The 15,720-nt window shown below is 55.0% G+C and overlaps 1 protein-coding gene across 1 annotated transcript in view; it reads left to right on the forward strand.

The window, feature by feature from the left end:
* The window catches only part of DNAH1 (dynein axonemal heavy chain 1), a 64,752-nt gene extending 49,095 nt beyond the window's left edge, over nt 1–15,657 (forward strand). Inside the window, exons 52-76 of the mRNA XM_055710240.1 lie at nt 378–563; nt 2,635–2,826; nt 3,288–3,455; nt 4,069–4,260; nt 4,678–4,809; nt 5,057–5,182; nt 5,679–5,798; nt 6,610–6,759; nt 7,155–7,315; nt 7,424–7,649; nt 7,734–7,929; nt 8,524–8,675; nt 9,152–9,348; nt 9,747–9,891; nt 10,334–10,492; nt 10,932–11,063; nt 11,247–11,417; nt 11,818–11,997; nt 12,086–12,262; nt 13,003–13,173; nt 13,366–13,496; nt 13,830–13,974; nt 14,238–14,444; nt 14,847–15,081; nt 15,390–15,657. Of these exons, the coding sequence (XP_055566215.1) occupies nt 378–563; nt 2,635–2,826; nt 3,288–3,455; nt 4,069–4,260; nt 4,678–4,809; nt 5,057–5,182; nt 5,679–5,798; nt 6,610–6,759; nt 7,155–7,315; nt 7,424–7,649; nt 7,734–7,929; nt 8,524–8,675; nt 9,152–9,348; nt 9,747–9,891; nt 10,334–10,492; nt 10,932–11,063; nt 11,247–11,417; nt 11,818–11,997; nt 12,086–12,262; nt 13,003–13,173; nt 13,366–13,496; nt 13,830–13,974; nt 14,238–14,444; nt 14,847–15,081; nt 15,390–15,511 (4,173 nt within the window). The 3' untranslated portion in view covers nt 15,512–15,657. The remainder of the gene's footprint in view (nt 1–377; nt 564–2,634; nt 2,827–3,287; nt 3,456–4,068; nt 4,261–4,677; nt 4,810–5,056; nt 5,183–5,678; nt 5,799–6,609; nt 6,760–7,154; nt 7,316–7,423; nt 7,650–7,733; nt 7,930–8,523; nt 8,676–9,151; nt 9,349–9,746; nt 9,892–10,333; nt 10,493–10,931; nt 11,064–11,246; nt 11,418–11,817; nt 11,998–12,085; nt 12,263–13,002; nt 13,174–13,365; nt 13,497–13,829; nt 13,975–14,237; nt 14,445–14,846; nt 15,082–15,389) is intronic.
* The last annotated feature ends 63 nt before the right edge of the window (nt 15,658–15,720 follow it).

Genomic DNA, 15,720 nt, shown 5'->3' on the forward strand with positions numbered 1-15,720 from the left:
GTTAGGCAAAACCAACAGTTTTAGAAACAAAACCATCAGCATATCTTCTTATTCCTCCATCTCCTTATGGATTTCCATCTCTGGGCATCCTCTCCCTGTGCCAATAGGGAAAAGGGCTAGAGCAGCTAATTCCTGCAGGACTAACACCATTCCAGACACAGCCAGGGCTTGTGGATGATCTCTACAGGCTGACAAAAGCCTCCTGCTGGTATAACACATGAAGGGAATCCACTCCAGCAGTTAGGCCCCAGCATGTCTCTGCTGGAAGAAAGCACATGACCTGCCAAGGCAGTTGTGATATTTACCTAGCAGTGCTCAGCCAAGCCAAAGGTGTGCTCCAACTCCAGCATGCTTCTGAGGCTGTCTCTTTGCTGCAGGTAGACACAGCTGTGGCTGAAGAGACAAGAAGTGCTGTGCAGGCTGAGGAGATGAAAGCCAAAGTGAAAGCTCAGACAGCCCAAGCCATTGCAGATGATGCTCAGAAGGACTTGGCTGAAGCCCTCCCAGCTCTTGACGCTGCTCTCGCCAGCCTGAGGAACCTCAACAAAAGCGATGTTACAGAGGTAACTGGGTTGAGGGGGAGGGTGGCAGAGCTGGGTCTGGTCTTGGACAACCTCTCACTTTGCAGCAATTCCCCTTCTACAGGCTTGCAACATACCCAGCCTTTTCCAGTATCTCCATCCATCCCCCTGGGCTCACAGTCTGGGCAGCTGCCCACGCAGCTTCTCAGCTCCAGTCCTTCAGAAGCAAAGAGCTTTGAAGGGCAGAGGCAGCAACTGGCTCCTGGGTGTTTCTACATGTTGTTTCCAACTTGTGCCGGAGAGGTTATCAAAGAGGGCTCACCCCACAGTGCCTGTCCATGGGAGTAGAAAACAGGCAGTACCACAATGCAGCCATGAGTACTGACCGCACAGCACAGGGACAGATCTAGCAGCCCACTGTCTGAACCAGCAGGTTCTTTTGAAAGGGGATCCACCACAGGCAGAGAACAGGCAACAGCTGGTGGGCTGACTTCAAGGAGTACTGGCTTGGAATAGTATAGTCGGAGAAAGGAGGGCAATTCTGAGCCTGGCAAGTATCACAGCCCACAGCTAAGAAAGCAAACTCGGCAAGTACAGGACTTCACCACACAGGGGCAGGCTTATTGCTCTACAGTTGTGAATGACAGACCTTTTTATTCCCCACAAAAGATACAAAACTCCTTTCCCCAGAAGGAATCAGTCCTCTAGCCCCCAGCACCCATCCTCTTGTAGAATTGGCATGAAAAGTCTCCTGTCTATACAAGCCTTCCAGTGCCAGCACACAAGATGCATCGATTTCTTAGACGTCATTTAACCCACCCACCAGCTTTGGGCAGCTCTTCATTTAAGAAATGAGCTCCGTGCGTCTTTTGAGTTCAGCTGCTGGGCCATGTCCCAAGTAACCTGTCACTGGAGCCAGGACCACCAGAGTTCTCTCCCAGTCCAGTATTGATGACCCAGCCCAACCAAAAGAGGACACCACTTCTGTGGCAGGGAGCGAGCATCCCTTTGACCTACTCCCTTTGCGCAGGGCAGCTCCATCAGCGGTCCCTTGGAGGAAGCTGACACCTGCTTCTCCAGCTCTTCCACCACCTGTCTCAGCTGATCCTCACTGCTTCTAGGTCCATATGAGCCTTCCTTAAGTCCTGCTTCACCACTTGCTCCTGCTCTTCTGAATACCTCAGCTGCTGCCACAGTTTGGCTGTCCAAGCCTGCAGCTTGCTGTGCCACCAGTGCTGACGGTCACGATAGTCCTTCACCTCCTGCTGCAGGGCCTCCAGAGAGGGACCCTCATCCTCCAGTATCATGCTTAGGATCTGTGGGACCCGACAACACATCTGCAATGCCCGCCTAAGGGCTTCTCCGTCCTGGGTGGTCTTGCCTGCAGCCAGCAAGGCATCATAAGCCTCCACCTTAGCTGAGCTCAGCGCTCATTCACTGCACTGCAGAACGACTCAAGGAACTGCTTTGTCTGAGGGCAGTCAAAGTCCTTCTCACAGAGGGTGTCTGCATGAGGGTAGATAAGCCTCAGCGTCACCATAAATTGTGCTCCTCTGTTGACTGTGTCCAGTGGGAAAGTCTGGGAGTGTCTCTGGCTGAGCGTGGCAAGGACAGTCAGCACCAGAAGGGAAAAAGCAGGAGACATCCTTAAGGGTTCTGACACCCACAGCCATCTCAAGGGTGCTGCAGCAGCACCCCTAGCTGCCTGCTTGAGGAAACACTCAAGCAGTCCCTCCACAAGAGCTGCAGCCCGGCTCATGGGGTGTAGCACTGCTACAGTAGGGTACAAGACAAATGAGAGCCCACAGAGCAAGGGAAAAAGCCTGCCCATACCCCATTTCCATACAACCTCCTCCGCCGGGCCATACAAATCTAGCTGCTTTGCTAAGACATCTTCAGCCTGTCAGAGCAGGCTTTTTCAGCCTACCTAGTTTGTTCCATGCCCTTTCTGATAACCAGGTTTCCCTTCAAATACCTCTGTCCTTCCTGCCTGTGCATTGCATCCTCTAAATGTCCTGCCTGTGATCCCAGTCTCCCCTGAGCCAGCTGAGGGAGGAGCACCCCATCTCTCCGAGAACCAGGCCAACCCACTGTCTCCATTTGGGTTTTGAAGGTACGTGCAATGCAGCGGCCTCCCCTCAGTGTGAAGATGGTGATTGAAGCAGTCTGCATTATGAAAGGAATCAAGCCCAAGAGGGTGGCAGGAGAAAAGCTAGGCTCCAAGGTGGATGACTACTGGGAGCCAGGCAGAAACCTTCTCCAGGACCCAGGGAAGTTCTTGGACAGCTTGTTTAAGTTTGATAAGGTAAGTGGTGGCAGAGGGAGGCTGCAAACAGGGATCAGGTATTGCCTCACAGAGATCCTTCTCACAGCAATGAAGCCTAAAGCTCCTTGTGGGCAACACCCTTCAGCAACACAGAGGATAAGGACATGTTTGGCCCGGAAGCCCTCGTGTCAGCTGGCTACGCTTCATTGCCTTGAGCGATGGGACCCAGATGTACAGGTCTTGCCCCTCTGCCCTTTCCATGTGGATGGAATGTGGGCTGGATGGCAGTGGTATGGGAAGGGATTTACCCAGTCCCACACCCATGCCTCCCAGGCCTCAACATGCAGCAATTTGACCTGTCTTGCTCCAGTGCAATGCCTTAACCACCCAGCCAGATCCTGGGCCAGGCTGCAGCCACTGGGGAAGCCCTTTGAGACCCTCCTCAGTCAAATCTCTAGCACCCTCATTACCAAACTCCTTTGTCCTACCATTCCTTGCAGGACAATATTTCAGACACTGTGATCAAGGCCATCCAGCCCTACATTGACAGTGAGGAGTTTCAGCCACCTGCCATTGCCAAGGTCTCAAAAGCTTGCACCTCCATCTGCCAGTGGGTGCATGCCATGCACAAGTACCACTTTGCAGCCAAGGCTGTGGAGCCCAAGCGGGTAAGAAGCAGTGTGACCCAGTTGCTGTAGGTGTTAGGGAACACAATACTAGCAGCCCCCTTCTGCAGGAGGTGCATGTTCTGCAGGTCAGGACAATGTTCAGACCAAGCCTTAGCAAAGCCAAAGCCTCAAAACCCATTAACATAATAAATTAGTAGAAATCAGCTTAGAATATGCTGGGCCGGAAGTGATACCTTGTTCTTTATGCTGAGTTCCTGGCTCAGCAGAAACTGTGCTTGGAGAAGCATTCCCACATCTCACTAGTGTTTCAACCTGAATCCTCACCAAGCCAGGCTATTTACTTACTATTGTTTTGGGACAAGCAGAGGAACTTTTCCTCCTGTTCACCAGTGGGCCACATCTTGAAAAGCCAGAAGGCTCCTGGCTTTTTGGAGTTATGCAGAAATGCCCTCTTCACCCTTACTTTTGTTCCTGGGCTTGCAGAACATCCCCCTGGAGTTAGGCAGGTCAACCTTTGTCATACTGGGACGGATCTCAGTATCACCTAGTGCTTTTATGGAAAAACAACTCTTGCTCCAAGGTCTGTGTCTTTTTGGGGAAGAGTCTGGCCACCTACCCCACATACCCACTTTTTCCTTGTGCATCTCCCCAGCGAGCCTGGCAGGAGGCAGAAGAGGACCTGCGTGCCACTCAGCAGGTCCTTGAGGAAGCCAAAAAATGCCTGAGAGAGGCTGAAGGTGGCATTGCCATGCTGCAAGCCAAGTACAAGATCTGCATAGCCAAGAAGGAGGAACTGGAGATGAAGTGCGAGCAGTGCCAGCAGAGACTGGGCCGTGCCGATATGGTAAGGGACAGAGCTGGGTTCTCCCTGCTTACATGAGACAACCTGATTTCAGGTCAGGCAGCACAATGATGAAAACATCTATGTGCCTGCAACTCATGACAATCCTCAGTTGAAGCTGCCTGGCCAGATCTCAGCATCACAACAGGGCTGGGGAAGCTAAACTAGCCAGGCACTGGCGTGAAAAGCAGCTGTCCTGCGCACAGCTTCTTCAGCCAGCAATGGGTCCCCAGGACAGCTGAGAGCAGCCCACTAATCCCAGGATTAAGTGCTCAAAGCTGGGGACAGAATTCAGGATACGGCAAGGGCCACCCTGCAACCTCTGATCACCAAAGTTACCTGCGGTATTACCCAGAGACCAGGTCCAGGACACAAGGTTAGACCACACAGCAGCTCTCATGTGTACAACCTATCCCACAGCTCATTAACAGCCTGGCTGATGAGAAGGTGCGTTGGCAGGACGCTGTAGAGAACCTGGATTACAAGATCAACAACATCACTGGGGACATGCTGGTTGCCGCTGGCTTTGTGGCGTACCTGGGCCCTTTTACAGTAAGTGTTCAATGTTCCCTGCAAGGGGCTCAGTTAGCTGCTCTGCTCTCCTGGCTTCTTGCTGTCGCTGGCCAGATCCACTGGGAGAAAAGAACAGGGCAGAAGGGTGCAAGACCCTCCTGAATCTCTCTCCATTTGTGCCAGAGGCTGCACAGGATCCCATTTGAATTAGAAAGCGGAGGATTAGATGCTCGCAGCAGACTAGCTGCAACTAGAAGAAAAGCTATGATGGTGCTTCTCTCGGCAGGGACACTACCGTGTAGCACTATGCAACGAGTGGCTGAGGCAGCTGTCAGAGAACAACATTCCTCACACCAAGGAGCCAAACCTTATCAGCACCCTTGGAGACCCCATGGAAATCCGCTCCTGGCAGGCAAGTTGCAGAAAAACCTAACGCTTCAGGCTGAATGTGCCTCAAGCAAAGGCTAAAACACTTGGCTCACCACTCACTGGGACCAAAGGACAGACCCTGAACCAAACAGCTCAATGATGACCAAACGCATCCACACTGCGAGAACAGGAGTTGCTGCCAGGACTCCTTGTGGCATGAGCAGGAGAGGACCCAGCAGCATCCAGGGCCACGGCTCTGAGGGCATCAGCCTTAACCCATAAGGCTTCCCCTTTACAAGCCACAGGCTTAGAGCAAAGCCCTGGCCTTAGCCTGGCCAAGCCTAACTGTGCCAGCACAGCTCTGTCCCATGGCTCAGCCACTCGAGGCAGAGCTGCAGCTCTGGGCTCAGCTGCTGTTGGAGGGAGGTACCCTCACCACCATCCCTATCCACACACAGGGACCAGGGCAGCAAGGGCTTCTCTCTGGTCAGCTGTGTTGTGCTACCAGGTGTTCCCAACAGCTTTTTCTATCCCATTAGATTGCTGGTTTACCCAATGACACCTTGTCTGTGGAGAACGGGGTAATAACACAATTTTCGCAGCGCTGGACTCACTACATAGATCCCCAAGGACAAGCAAACAAGTGGATCAAGAACCTGGTAAGAGTTGTGTGGGGTAGAGCTAGGTCTGCCAGGGTAGGTGAAGCAGCTTTCTGTTAGGAGCTGCACAGAGCAGCCTCAGGATTTGGACTCTAGAGCTGGAAGACCCCCGCGCTGTCCTAGCCCGGCCTCCCCAGCACCAGACAGGCTCCACATCTGTATTCAGCCCAGCTGGATTTCCCTGCTTAGGGAGATCAGCACAGGGCAGGAGGAGCCCTACTGTAAGCGAGGCATCAGGTTCCCACGCTGGTTCTCCACTAGTGTCCTAGGGGCCTTGCATCCTTCACCACAGCAAACACTAGCATCCCCCCTAAGAGCCTTTAGGGTGGCCAGGGCAGAAGAGATCCACGGTAGCATTACCTGGGTAGGGAGCTGCCAGAGCACTAAGAACACAGACCACCACCTCCTCCCTCCGGGAGGCACCCACTGCCTTTTTTAAAGGGTCAGGTGGGAGGCTCAGGCAGCTGCTCCTGTTTTGCTCCCCCAGGGCTTTTCCCACCCACATGCTCTCACTTTGCAAGCAAATGAGCTCTCAGTTACCAGTGTGGGGCTCCACCAGGGCTATGGAAGTTTGAAGGAGGTTCTCTCTGTTCACCTCCCTTTCCTGCTGCCTCACTGAGCTGTCTCTAGTGCCTGGTGACATAGACTAAACTTGCCAAAATAGCCAAAAACTAGCCAAGCAAGAGAAGGTATTATTTCTGCTGCGCCAGGGAGCTAAATCAGCCCAGTAAGAGGTGTGCTATGCCCCAGAGCTGCATGTGAAGGTGGGCAGGACACTGCAGAGATCCTGCCCTCCTCTGCTGCCTTTCAGGAGAAAGTGAACAGCTTGGAGGTGGCCAAACTGAGTGACCGGGACTTCCTCTGCAGTCTGGAAAATGCCATTACCTTTGGGAAGCCCTTCTTGCTGGAGAATGTCAGCGAGGAGCTGGATCCAGCCCTCGAGCCTGTCCTGCTGAAACAGGTCCTATGTCTTGCCTTGGCAAGGAGGAGCAGTGGGTACCTGGTTGGGCTGTAAGGGGGCATCTGATCAGGGTGCAGTGGGGTCTAGTGGCTTTGTAGGTCTCTCGGAGATGCTGCCTGTTCTGTGCTCATCTTGGTCGGGGCTCCAACATGCTGGCAGCCTCCTGCGTGACCCAGTCTCCTGCCAGCAGGTGTCTTTGCCTGGGAGGCAGGGCCATGGAATACAGCTGCTCTGTCCAGGTTCAGGCCTTTGGGTCTGCCAGGCAGCTGTGAGTTCCTCTGTCCAGAGACACTTGAGACTCTGCCCTCACGGCAGAGCCCAGGGCGCAGCAGGATGCCTTTCCTCACAAAAGGTAGCCGTCCCAGCCTTCTTGTGTTTGTCCCTTGCGGGTACAGACCTACAAAGAGCAAGGCAACACTGTGCTGAAGCTGGGGGATACGGTGATCCCCTACCATGAGGGTTTCAAGATGTACATGACCACCAACCTGCCCAACCCTCACTACAGCCCTGAGGTCTTCACAAAACTCACCGTCATCAACTTCACCCTCTCACCCAGGTACCTGCTTACCCCATTAGCTGCCAGTGCTGCTCAGCCTCATTCCTCGCAGTCCTCAAATCTTTGGGCCTGTTGTCCCCACCCTTATCTCCATGGCTTTTGTTGTAGTGGCTTGGAAGACCAACTGCTGGGAGAAGTGGTGGCTGCAGAGCGGCCTGACTTAGAAGAAGCTAGAAAGCAGCTAATTGTTAGCAATGACAAGATGCTACAGGAGCTGAAGGAGATAGAAGACCAGATCCTGTATCGGCTCAGCACTTCTGAAGGAAACCCTGTGGATGACTTGGAGCTCATCAAAGTGCTGGAGGCATCCAAGCTCAAGGCAGGAGAGATCCAGGTCAGAGGTGGAGGTGCTCTCCCCCTGCAGCTGTGCATCCCCTGCCAGCACTGCACTAACCATAACACCTCTTCTGTCCTCCAGGCCAAGGTGACGGTGGCAGAGCAGACAGAGAGAGACATCAACATCGCCCGCCTGCAGTATGTGCCTGTGGCTGTCCGTTCGCAGATCCTCTACTTCTGTGTCTCAGACCTGTCCAATGTGGACCCCATGTACCAGTACTCACTTGAGTGGTTCCTCAGCATCTTCCTAATGGGGATCAGTAACTCCAAGAGAGCAGGTACCTGCCCAGAACAGCCCCCTCCTATCTTTTTCCTCACCCCACATTCCTGGTCTAGCGGCAGCAGAAGCTAGGACACCTGCACAGTCAAGGCACATGTGGACACTTGCATTGGCTCTCAGCATGGTCCAGAGCTGCCCCTAGTTGTGTCCACACAGAAGGTCGCAGCCTGGCCTCCGTTCTCTTCCCCACGGCTTCTCCGCTGCCCTGCCTGACCGGGTGGGTGGGATGGTAGCGCAGCGCCCAGGCACATGCCATCCTGGTAGTGGGGTGGCCCGGCTTGTCACAGAGCTGCCTCCACACAGGTCCTGGCAGCCTTCCCCGCCCAACAGCACCTCAGCCGGGGTGGTGGGTGGCAGGGCCCATGCGGGCTGCCATGGTGCAGTGGGGACTCGCTCCCAGCGCTGGGGCAGCATTTTCTGCCCTGTGCTGTCTTGCGGCCTTGTGCTTTCCCAGGGGTTTCTGTGCCAAGGCCGCATTTGACAGCGGCGTCTGTTCTTCCTGAGCAGGGTGCGGGTGCACCCCTGTGACCAGGACCCACAGCTGCCGTGGAGAGCACTCTCCACCCTCGTCTGGTTGTTGCCTTTTTTTCAGACACCCTGAAGGACCGGATCACGAACATCAACAGCTACATCACCTTCAGTCTCTACAGCAACGTCTGCCGTAGCCTCTTTGAGAAGCACAAGCTCATGTTTGCCTTCCTGGTTTGTGTCCGGATTTTGATGAATGATGGGCAGATCGATATGGTGAGCAAGTCACCTTGGTTCTTTGATGGGATATGTCAGGGCAACTCAAGACCAGCCTGTTCAGCCCCCTGGAATAGTGTGCCAGGGTGGAAAAGGAGCCTTGTTCCCTGGGGCTGAGGGCAGGCTTGGCAGGCTGGTGGGCAAACCTGGGGCCTCCCTCTTCACTCAGATCTCAAACAATTCCCTGTGTCTATATGGAGAGCTGCATAGCCTGAATCATCTGCAGCTTCTGCCAGTTTGCTGCTACGCTGCTGCAAAGTTTAGCAAGTTTGGAGGGAGCAGGCAGGGATCAGAAGACATAGAAATGCTAGTGGCAGCTGAACAGCGGTGTAGATCTCACCAGACCCTCCAGTTCACTTACTCCTTGACACACACACCTAGCAGGAGAGGCACTACAGCATTTTAGTTGGATATGGCACAAATCCGCATGCCTTAGGTAGGCTGTAATCCGTGACCATGTCCCGTCTTGTTCCCAGGACGAGTGGCAGTACCTGCTGTCAGGAGGGACCATAAAGGAGACCAGGGAGAACCCAGCTCCGGCTTGGCTGTATGAGAGAGCTTGGGGAGACATCCTGGCCTTGAGTAGCCTGAAGAACTTCTCTGGCTTTGCCAATGATTTTGCAGCCAACCTTGTAGCATTCAGGGCCATTTTTGACAGCCCCAAGCCTCACAGGTAAGTGTCCCCACTCTGTCAGTTTGTCTGTACTGCACCTGGAAGCTAATGGCTTCCCTGGGAGAGCAAGAGGAGCTGATCTAGCCACAGTGCCATGCAAGGGAGAGGACGAGGCATTGCCTTGTCTCCTCAAGGGTAGCCCTTGCCTGCCCATGTTGCTTGCCCAAGGCAGAGCCCCACAATGCCTTAGCCCAGCAGTATTTGGTGCTTCCCCAGAGGAAGCAGCTCTGGTTTGCCTGCTGAAGATTTCAAAGCCACAGGCAACAACCTCAGCCAAGTGACTGGAAGGTCCTTGTCCCTTCTGAAAGCCCAGCGGCTGCCTGCAGGTGCCTTGGGTGCTTCCTGGGGAGCTTCAGGATCTGCCACGTGCCCCCAGAATGCACCTAATTTCTTTGCAGAGAGCCCCTCCCTGGGAAGTGGGAAGCTGAGCTTGATGCCTTCCAGAAGCTGTTGGTTCTTCGGTGTCTGCGGGGAGATAAGATCACCAACGCCATGCAGGACTTCGTGGCGCTGCACTTGGATCAGCGCTTCATTGAGCCACAGGTAACCAGCCAAAGGGAAGCACTGGTGGGGCCAGGAGTGGAGCGGGAGGCCTCGAGCTTGCTGCAAACGGGTCGTCAACATTTTCCAACTGCAGTGAGGGTGCTCATGCCTCTCTGCAGCCACAGTATTCCCACAGTTGAGGCAACAGTTATCTTAGACAAGGGACATCCTGCCTAATGTCCACCAGTTAAACACAGTGGAGAGGGGGCAGATAGTGCAGGTGTATGAGGGATGAATTTGTATGACAAATGGGAAAGTGATGACTGCTCTGATCCTAACGCTGCCAGAGGAGAGCTGTCCTAGGCCCTTACTGAATGTGGTTTTGGGCTTGGCACCCGAGCGCACCGGTGCCTTGTAGAGGAGCTGGAGGCCTGGCAAGGTGAGGATGTGCGGCATGGTGCCACTGCGGCCCCTCGTCTCTGACCAGCATTCTGCGTTGCAGACCACAGACCTCTCAGTTGTCTTCAGGGAGTCCACTGCCACCACCCCCCTGGTGTTCGTGCTGTCCCCAGGCACTGACCCTGCTGCCGACCTCTACAAGTTTGCTGAAGAAATGAAGTTCTCCCAAAAGCTCTCTGCCATTTCTCTGGGCCAAGGCCAGGTAAGCTGCTGTTACCCACCTGCAGCAGCACTGTCCTGCTGGCACTCCCAGTGATCTCACCTAGCTCCAAGCAGATCAGACACCCTTGCAGCGCAGTGAAAATGCCCTGCTACCCCAGGACCCTTACTCACCAACATTCTGTTAGCTGCAGAAGCCAGTTCGGGGCAGCTGCAGCGGTTCCCTCTGTAGTGCCTTCTAACTTCCCAAATCCATCCCCAGTTCCTGGGCTCCCTCCGCCCTCCCACACAGGCTTGCAAAAGCTGTAAAAGGGCCTTGGCTGTGCCACCAGACGGCAAAGATCCAATTGAGCCACGGTGACAAAGCCAGACTAGCTCTGGAAAGCTGTCCTTCCACCCAGCAGCTGTCTGCCTGTCCAGCTGAGCAGGGCACACCCTGCAGTGAACCAGAGTCTCTGAGTTCTTCTCATCTGCCTCCTCAGGGGCCCCGTGCTGAAGCCATGATGCACAGTGCCGTGGAGCAGGGCAAGTGGGTCTTCTTCCAGAACTGCCACCTGGCCCCCAGCTGGATGCCTTCACTGGAGAGACTTGTCGAGGGCATTGACCCCAGCAAGGTGAGCTGTTCTGCTGAGCAGCCTGCCCACTCTGGGGACAACAGGCAGGAGGCTGGAGCCCTGGGAGGAGCCCAGATCTAGTTCGATCCACAGGTTCCCCATAAAACTAGAGGATCAGTGCAGGAGCAGCTGCAGTGGCTGTGCCTGCGCTCTCTAAGCACTTGCTGCCTTCTGGCTTTCCAGGTGCATCAGGACTTTCGCCTCTGGCTCACCAGTCTACCAAGCAACCACTTCCCTGTGTCCATCCTCCAGAATGGCTCCAAGATGACCATCGAGCCCCCCCGCGGAGTCAAGGCCAACCTGCTCAAGTCCTACATTAGTTTCAGTGATGACTTCTTGAATTGCTGCCTCAAGGTAAGACTCAGGTCATGCTTTGGTTTGCTGTCCCCAGCCCATGCCTGCTCCAATGTATGCTTTCCACCTGGATATTGCTTCTCTCAAGACATAGGTCTTCTCTCCGCTAGCACTCTCACATTTTAGAGAAGGGCTGGTGGTATTTCTCGGAAGCTCGTATCTACTCTGCGAGCCAATTAAGTTTCACTTTGGGAAACAGAAGCAGCAGGATTGTGGAGGCCTGGGCTAAGACACTTGCAGCTTTCAAGCAAGGGGTTGGGCCACAGCCTTCACCTCTCCAGGCTCCAGCTGGAACTACTCAACTGGCACGTGTCTGCCAGGTCCCAGCAGGAGCTGACTCCATCCAGGGATGCTTCCTCCCAAGCTGAGCACCTCTTATACCCTGCTCCCCTGCCCACAGGTTGCAGAGTTTAAATCTTTGTTGCTGTCACTTTGCTTCTTCCATGGGAACATGCTGGAGAGGAGAAAGTTTGGGCCTCTGGGGTTCAACATCCCCTATGAGTTCACAGATGGAGACCTCCGCATTTGCATCAGTCAGCTACAGATGTTCTTGAGTGAATACACAGACATCCCATTCAAGGTAAGTGTGTGAGCCGGCCCCTCCTGTCAGCAGGAACAGGCTTGTGATGCGTGTGTGGGTCAGAAAGCCACAGCAGAGTCCTTCGCAGGTTCTGAAGTACACGGCTGGGGAGATCAACTACGGTGGCCGTGTGACTGACGACTGGGACAGGCGCTGCATCATGAGTATTTTGGAAGATTTCTACAAGCCTGAGGTTTTAATTCCTGAGTTTGCCTATTCCGAATCAGGGATCTACAAGCAGATCAGTACCTCTTCTGACCTTGACGTAAGTACTCAAGTAACAAATTGCAGCTCATAGATCCAGATGGGTCATCATAGTGCAAAAGGGATCTACTCCTCCCTGAAACCCCCTGCATTTCCAGTGCCCTGAGGGAATGTAAGTTTGTAAGAAAGTGGGGATCTTCAGCTGTGTTCAGGAAGCTGCAAGATAAGGAAAATCTTTTCCCTGTGCTCAGGAGGTGGTAGCAGCTATACCAGAGTTCCCCAGCTGAAATCACTCTAAACCATTTTGGTAACACCTACCTAAAGTACCTGAGGAGCTCTGAAGGAGACACAGCAGGAGGGTCACTGCCAAGCTGCCTGTTCTCACAGCATGTGTTTCCTTCCGCACAAGTGCAATTTAACTCCCCAGCCAGAGCACAAACCACGGCCTCCACTCAGACACCAAACCTGCCTCAGGGGAGCTGCCACCCCGCCAGCCTCTCCAGCAGCCCAAGTCCCGCAGCAGCAAGCATTGCTCTGGGCACACATAAACTGTCCCGAAGTCAAAGCCACAAGTTGCATTTCCTGGTTGTGACGGGACAAAGAGCTGTGTAACAGTCAGATGAATGAACCCCAAGCACCAAGAGGAGGAGGATCTCCCGAGTCTGTGATCTGCTGGGTTTAGCTTATCCAGCAACACTGGTTTAGTAATCTCGTTCAGGCCAGGCCTGTAGCAGCCTGATGGGGCACTGCAGCTTTATCCCTGCGCTTTTGGCCTCACAGCCTGTGCGGGTTCCTCTCCAGGGCTACCTCCAGTACATCAAGAACCTGCCGCTCAATGATAGCCCAGAGTTTTTTGGTTTACATGACAATGCCAACATCACCTTCGCTCAGAAGGAGACCTTTGCTCTGCTGGGAGCCATTACGCAGCTGCAACCCAAGACCTTCAAGCTGGGAATGTGCAGCAGGGAAGAGGTGGGTGCCCTGATCCCATCGGTGCTCTGGCAGCCAGTGCCCAGCACAGGCAGCAGCACAAACGCCAGCTCTCAGCAGGTGCCACCCTGCCTGCTGGGTGCCAGCAACGGCACTGCCATCCAGGCATTAGCTCTCCCCTTCCCAGCAGCCATGGCCAGAAGGATGCTCACCCACTTGCTGCCTTCCTTCTAGCTGGTGGAGGAGACCTGCAAGGACATCCTGGCAAAGCTGCCAGCCCCCATGAACCTGCAGGAGGTGATGCACAAATACCCGCTGCTCTACGAAGAGTCCATGAACACAGTGCTGGTACAGGAAGTGATCAGGTAAAACCACTGCGGGATCACGTCCTGGGCCAGGAACCAGCTGGTCCCTTGGTGAACAGCAGAGATGTGCAGGCCCCTGCCCCTCCCTGCCCCCCACCTTTGAGGAACTTCATTGCTGGACATGGCAGTGGGGTTGGCAGACAAGCTAACAACTGTCTTATCCCCACCAGGACCTTCAGCTGATCCCTGTCCTGTGGGGACTCATTGGTGTCTCCATCTGCTAACATCGGCAGTTCAGGGCTGGGACAGGGGTCAGCTATGAGACCCCGTTAAAGAGGAATGGGGCTGGCGGAGCTTCGCTCACGCAGCGATCCATACTCTCTTTCTCGGTAGGTACAACAAACTCCTGGAGGTGGTTGCTCAGACACTGAAGGATTTGCTGAAAGCTCTCCAGGGCCTGGTTGTGATGTCCTCTCAGCTGGAGCTGATGGCCAGCAGCTTGTACAACAACACTGTTCCCGAGATGTGGAATGCCAAGGTACGTGTCCCAGCCAGCCCAGCTGCCCACAGGAGCTCACCCCAGCCGGGGAACGGGTCACTAGTCACCACAGCTGGACTGGGCTGCTTCACATGGAGCTGCCTCTTACTCCCCTGCCTTGGACGTGTCTCCGGCCTAGTGCAGCTTGCACTTGTTTCCAGCTCCAGGCTGGATGAACCTCTGGGCAGCTGTCAGCAACTGGGGCACAAGGTCCAGGATGTCCTTGATTGTGTTCAACACCTTCCTCTGTGACTGCCCCGCAGGCCTACCCATCGCTGAAGCCCTTGGCATCCTGGGTGAATGACTTGGTGCAGCGGATTGAATTCCTGCAGAATTGGGTCAGCCGTGGGATCCCCTCCGTGTTCTGGATCAGCGGGTTCTTCTTCCCCCAGGCCTTCCTCACTGGGACACTGCAGAACTTTGCCAGGAAGTCCGGCATCCCCATTGACACCATCTCGTTCAGCTTCAAGGTCAGTGAGCTGGAGGCTCTGGATTTTTCTGGGTTATTTTTGCAGTGTGCTGCTAGAAAGCCACAAAGGCAGCAGTTCTAGCCCTGGCCTGCCCAAGAGGTGAAGCCACTAGCTGCACTGCTGCCCACAGAGCCCGTCATCCCCTTGGTGCTCAGATACAGCCACCCACTGTCAGACACCTCCACAAGGCGAGCAGGGGCTTCTCCGCCTCCCCAGACCTGCTCGCATCCCCTGCCCCAGGCACGATGCAGGGTGCCCGAAAACCCAGCCCAGCCCACGGGAGAGCTGGGGCAGGCGCCCCTTCGGCAGCGCTGACTTAACCAAGAGCAGCCCAAGGGGGTCCCTGGGGCTGACCAAGGGAGACGCCTCGCTGAAGTGCCCTGGGCCCGCTCCCCTCTGCAGGTAATGAAGGAGTCGGTGAGCCAGCTCACTCGCCACCCTGCCCAAGGCTGCTACATCCACGGCTTGTTTCTTGAAGGCGCCCGCTGGGACCCTGCTGCCTTTCAGCTGGCAGAGTCGCGCCCCAGGGAGCTTTACACAGAGATGGCCGTCATCTGGCTGCTTCCCGGCCCCAGCCGCAAGCCTCCAGCTGCTGACACCTATCTGTGCCCGATCTATAAGACTCTCAATCGTGCAGGTAGGTGCCCTGAAGATGGATCTCCAGGATAAGCGCTAGGAAGGGCAGCCCAGGAGAGGCTACAGGAGCTCCTCCTGCCACACACTGGCATGGAGCGAGGCAGCGTTGGCTGAGACCATCCAGGAACAAAAAAAGATTTCTCCTGCTGTGGTCGTGGAGCCTGAGCAGCCAGGCACCCTGGCTCTGCGAGCAGTGCCTCTGGCCAGGGGATCGCACATGGGCTCACGGGTATGGGGCAGGGGTCACAGGTCAGCGTGGTGCAGCAGGGTCTGCAGTACCACCTCCTGCCGTTGTTTCCCCCATTACAGGTACGCTGTCAACAACAGGCCACTCCACCAACTACGTGATTGCTGTGGAGATCCCTACTAACAAGCCCCAGAAACACTGGATCAAACGGGGCACAGCCCTAATCTGCGCCCTGGATTTCTAGCCAGAAAACCCACCAGCCCAGGAGGGGCCTGGCAGCCTGAGCTGGGGGCTCTGCCATCCTGCGCAGAGGTGTAGCGGGTGCCAAGTGCCAACTGCCAGCAGCTGCTGCCCTCTCCTCCTGTTCTCTGCGCTGTGTCAATAAATTAACTGGACTCCACCAGTATCACATTCACCCGGTGTTGCAATCCCTACACTTACCTGTTTTTTAGC

This window comes from Falco cherrug, chromosome 4 (assembly GCF_023634085.1).
Source record: "Falco cherrug isolate bFalChe1 chromosome 4, bFalChe1.pri, whole genome shotgun sequence".
In the NCBI taxonomy this organism is placed as follows: Eukaryota; Metazoa; Chordata; class Aves; order Falconiformes; family Falconidae; genus Falco; species Falco cherrug.